Source organism: Branchiostoma belcheri, unplaced genomic scaffold (genome assembly GCF_001625305.1).
Source record: "Branchiostoma belcheri isolate BF01 breed outbred unplaced genomic scaffold, Haploidv18h27 scaffold181, whole genome shotgun sequence".
Taxonomy (NCBI): Eukaryota; Metazoa; Chordata; class Leptocardii; order Amphioxiformes; family Branchiostomatidae; genus Branchiostoma; species Branchiostoma belcheri.
In genome coordinates, this window is record NW_017803280.1 from 425520 (window position 1) to 429938 (window position 4419).

Consider the following 4419-nt stretch of genomic DNA (forward strand, 5'->3'; position numbering starts at 1 on the left):
AAAGCAATGTCCTTTGTTTCCATGTTGTTACATTTTATTGCTGAGGCATTGCTTAGTAGTATGGGGTGTTGTTGCGATACCCCTAAATTTTTCTTAGGTGCAGGACCAAAATATGGAATGTCAAAATAGTGTACATGAATAAAATTCCACTTATTAGACAATATGATTGTAGTAATATATATTAGCACTTATTTTGTGGTTCCTACATGTACCACAAAGATGAATTCACATTGGAAAACGACAAAAACATGAGATCCAAGAGTAGGTTTTTTGCATGTGAAAGTCAAAGTAAACGATCTAACAATGTTTTGACACACTAAGCTCTAGTTGGGTTCAATAGTTTGCTAGCCAATGTTCAATGAATCAAATTCAGTTATATTTCACAACACATGTGCACTGAGAAGATTGCTTTGTTGTGGGGTCATGTGGCACAATGACAGGGTGCTCAAGTCGGGACCAAGAGGTCCCGGGTTCAAGTCCTGACATGCCAACGATCTTGTACCCTTGGGGAAAGGCACTTTACACGACTTTCCCCACTAAACTCAAGTAAAAATGAGTACTGTCTGTCCAGTATTCGTTTCTATGTGTGGGACACAACACTAGTAACAGCTGCCTGTATCCCACGTGTATTGCTCTGCACAATTTCAATAAATCAAAATCAAATCAAGTCACAATCATAGCAATAAATCCTTCAGACATTTCTCAAATCCCCCCCAGAATCCCACCTGTCAGGTCTGTAATGACCCCATTCCTTACTAGAGTTTTCAGGAAATCTTTCTCCTTGTTGATGTCGTGAGTCCAGGAGTTCGCGATGGTAGACATCTTGACGTCCTTGTAGTAATGTAGCCACACAGAGGGCTTCGAGAGGTCATAGCCAAATCCGGCCACCGAAACTTCGTCGCAGTAGTTGATGGCCCAAATGATACCCAACGAGCCCATTGTCGGTACGTTCTGGAAAACATCGGAAAATATGCATTAGCTTTGATACACAGAATTAGACGAATGAATGGGGCTTAAATCAAACGCTCATGAATCTGCCAGGTACTCTAACCATATTTTTTTCTCTGGGATTACTGATACTGCATTGTCATGTGGCTATGATATATCTACTACTTGGTAGTGACGCACCAGGAATAATGATTGTTGCATTAGTGGAATTATCTGGTTTGACATTAATTTAAATTTGAATTCTGATCCTCCTAGCACGAAAACAAAATTAAATGTTATTTCTAGAAGGAACAGCTATTAAAAACACTGTGTCTCACGTAGTTTACTAGTTAACAAGCAGATAATATTTAACATGTAGAATTGTGCAGCCCACCTTTCCCATCTTCCCACCCTTAGTAGGAAAGCCAATCAGATCAAAGGACGTCTCCTGCAGTAGGGCCGGGTTCACGATACGAAACTTGTCCGCATTCTTCGGAACCACGTGCGCGATGGACTTCCAAAACTTTGAAGAGATATCACGCTGAAAAAAATTGCAGTAGGAGTGGAGTTGAGGTATTCCCTGTGTTTTACCTTCATTGTAAAAAAATTACATTGTAGCACAAAAATACACACACATTAAATTTTGGAGTGTCATGACTTGGTAAGGCCACACCAATTTAATTTCTTTCCGTTAACAATTCCAATTTAACTTCTTGGTTAACAGATACGCCCGCTGATATGCAAAAAAAAAATCAGAATCAACTGCAAAATGCTCATATTTTGCCATGAACAGTTGAAAACAATTCTTTTTCTTCCTAGTTGTTACAGTTATTCCATCTTTCAATGCAGTGGTATCACTAAAAGTTCAAAATTCATTGTTTAAATTTTGAACCAGTCTGGTGTGTTGACTTCATGGCTCCTATCGTACCATTTTGGGCCATCATAGGATGCCTAGGCCTTGGTTTTTTTTTTCGCCCGCCTGCTCCATTATTTTTCTAGAAAAATTTGTTAACCAAGAAACTAAATTGGTGTGGCCTAACAAATTTGAAAATAAAACTACTGCAGATTTATCAAGACTTGCAGCACATCGTCCTTACCAGTGATTGTTTTCCTATGATCCTCTGGAGCCAGAGGAAGTCAAGTGACTTAAAGGGCACCATGAGGAAGAGAGAATCCGGGTCGTAACCTTTCGGGTCCTGAAGCGCGCCCTCCGGATACGACATTCTGATCGTCGTTTTGTGACCAACATCTTCCTGGAACCCTTGCACAGGAGCATTGTTCATTCTGCAAAAAAAACAAACACAGGGTTAAGGCAATTTGTGGAAGTGCGACGGTGTACATGGCATCTTTGTTCAAGTGGGAGACTCCTTCAACATGTACGGACTACTCGGTCAGAGTTAAAGCATCTTACGGACTATGACCCTCACCTACTCTTCTGTCCACCAGCAAAAGTTGCGGCATACCAGAGCAGTCTACAGTACTATGTACCTTACCTGTGGAACACTCTTCCGCTACAGCAACGACAGCTCCTTAGTCTCAGGACTTTTAAACAGTTCATTAGGAGCAGGACTTGAGCCTGTTGATGTTTAGGGTGTATTTAGTAGTTGTTTATGTACTGTGTATTTGTTGTGTGTATTTTTATGTGTATCCAGGATTACCTGAAAAGCAGGCCAAAATGGCCTGAGCTGTTATTACTGGACAGGATAAATAAATAAAAAAAGGGCTTGAAATTAAAGGTGGTCCAATGGCCACTGACCACTAAAATTTAGGCTGGTACAACTGAAAAGACACTTTGGGACAATAGAAAATTAATCAACATCAGAATGTCAGCCCTTCGAATTCCTTTGTTTATTGGGCACACGTCCCAGCTTTTGGACGTGTTTGGACGTCCCCCAAATTTCCTGTCTACTCTGCAATTGTAGTGCGCCTGGGAGTGAACATATTAGCAAAATAAAGTTGACTTCAAGTTGAAGAACTGGGGTGTCTACAGATTTTTGAACCTTACCGTATGACTATATCGAAGTCATCAATTTGTGCTCCAAGTTTCTTTCCTTCCAATATGCCACCACTGCCCACAACCATGCAGCGCTTACATTGAATTCTGCAAGAGAACATTATATCATAGCATTAGACATGGGGGTTCTCAATACAGCATTAAGGCCACATCAATTTTATTTGTTGGTTCTAGGATTTGCCTCTTAATTTTTTTTTTCAGATTTGCAAAAAAAAAAAAGATTCTGGTTTCGAATCAACTAAAAATTGACCATATTTTGCCCCCAACAGTTGAGGAAAGTCTAACTTCTTCTTCCTAGTTTATACAGTTTTTCCATTTAATAGTATCAATGCAGTGGTTTCATTAAAAGTTCAAAACTCATTGTTTAAATATTAACCCAGCCTTTTGTGTTAACTTCATGGCTCCTAGTAGCATTTAGGGCTATAATAGGATGCCTGGACCTGTTTTCATTTTTTTGTATTTTTCGCCCTGTCGCTTCATATTTTTTCATGAAAAAATCTGAGAACCAACAAATCAAATTGGTGTGGCCCAACAAGAAATTGAAGGTTTGAAACTTCTGGGAAGTATATTGTTAATATGGGTTGAATGAATGAATTACAGGATTAAATACATCATTAATATGTTAGTCATATAAATTGTAAGACAAAACCTACTCTTCTATAATTGCACCATGGTTTATGTTTCATACATTCTTTTCAGGATCAATACCCTGTCAATCAAGTGAAACCCAGTCAGAATGATTTGAAAATAAACAACAGTTCGCCAAAAAAGCAGTTACTCAAGCGACTGGATATGATTTTGGAATCACACCACTACCAGTTGCTTGAGTAACTGCTTTTTGGCGTACCGTATTACCTGGATGTCTAAACTTCATTGACCTAAACAACAGTTATTCTTTTTTGTTCAATACCTTTCAATGTTATCTGGCATAGTGGATGCTTGAGGAAGAACCTTCAACACACTGGTCAAGAATTTATCTGGAAAAAAATAGAGCAAAATATATGTAAGGTAAGTATCGGGAACAACAAATCATCACTTTGGCCCGCAAACTTCTGGTTTTGAAAATACTGTAATTGCTGATTTTTTCAGTTCACATTTTAACAGTTACTTCTGTGCTGTGAACATATCATTATTAGTAACTGTTATCAAATTATTTGTCTTTCGCCCCCCTCCCTCCTGCCACTGTGAAGATTAAGTTCAGAGTAATGTAATTTTGCCATTGTGAAGACAATGAAGGTAAATTACAGTACATGGTTGAGTGGTATGTACATGTAGTATTTTTGACTTGGGAAGAAGTTATCACCGTGTTAGTTTGGGCCACCTAGTGAACTTTGTTGGCACTGCAGGCATGCGTTTGTTGGAAATGTTGGAAATGATACTCATCTGTCGAGAACAGGTGTCAAGGCTAGTGGAAGGTAGCCTCCTTAGCAGGCATTCAGGAATCAGTTGCTTTTTTTTTATGTGTGTGTGTGTGGGGT

General features: G+C 39.0%; 1 protein-coding gene across 1 annotated transcript in view; it reads right to left on the bottom strand.

Moving 5' to 3' along the window:
- Positions 1 to 301: 301 nt before the first annotated feature.
- LOC109467550 (CMP-N-acetylneuraminate-beta-1,4-galactoside alpha-2,3-sialyltransferase-like) overlaps positions 302 to 4419 on the bottom strand; it is a 19968-nt gene continuing 15850 nt past the window's right edge. Inside the window, exons 6-10 of the mRNA XM_019765571.1 lie at positions 3852 to 3918; positions 2933 to 3028; positions 2025 to 2211; positions 1322 to 1468; positions 302 to 951 (exon numbers count right to left, since the gene is read on the bottom strand). Of these exons, the coding sequence (XP_019621130.1) occupies positions 703 to 951; positions 1322 to 1468; positions 2025 to 2211; positions 2933 to 3028; positions 3852 to 3918 (746 nt within the window). The 3' untranslated portion in view covers positions 302 to 702. The remainder of the gene's footprint in view (positions 952 to 1321; positions 1469 to 2024; positions 2212 to 2932; positions 3029 to 3851; positions 3919 to 4419) is intronic.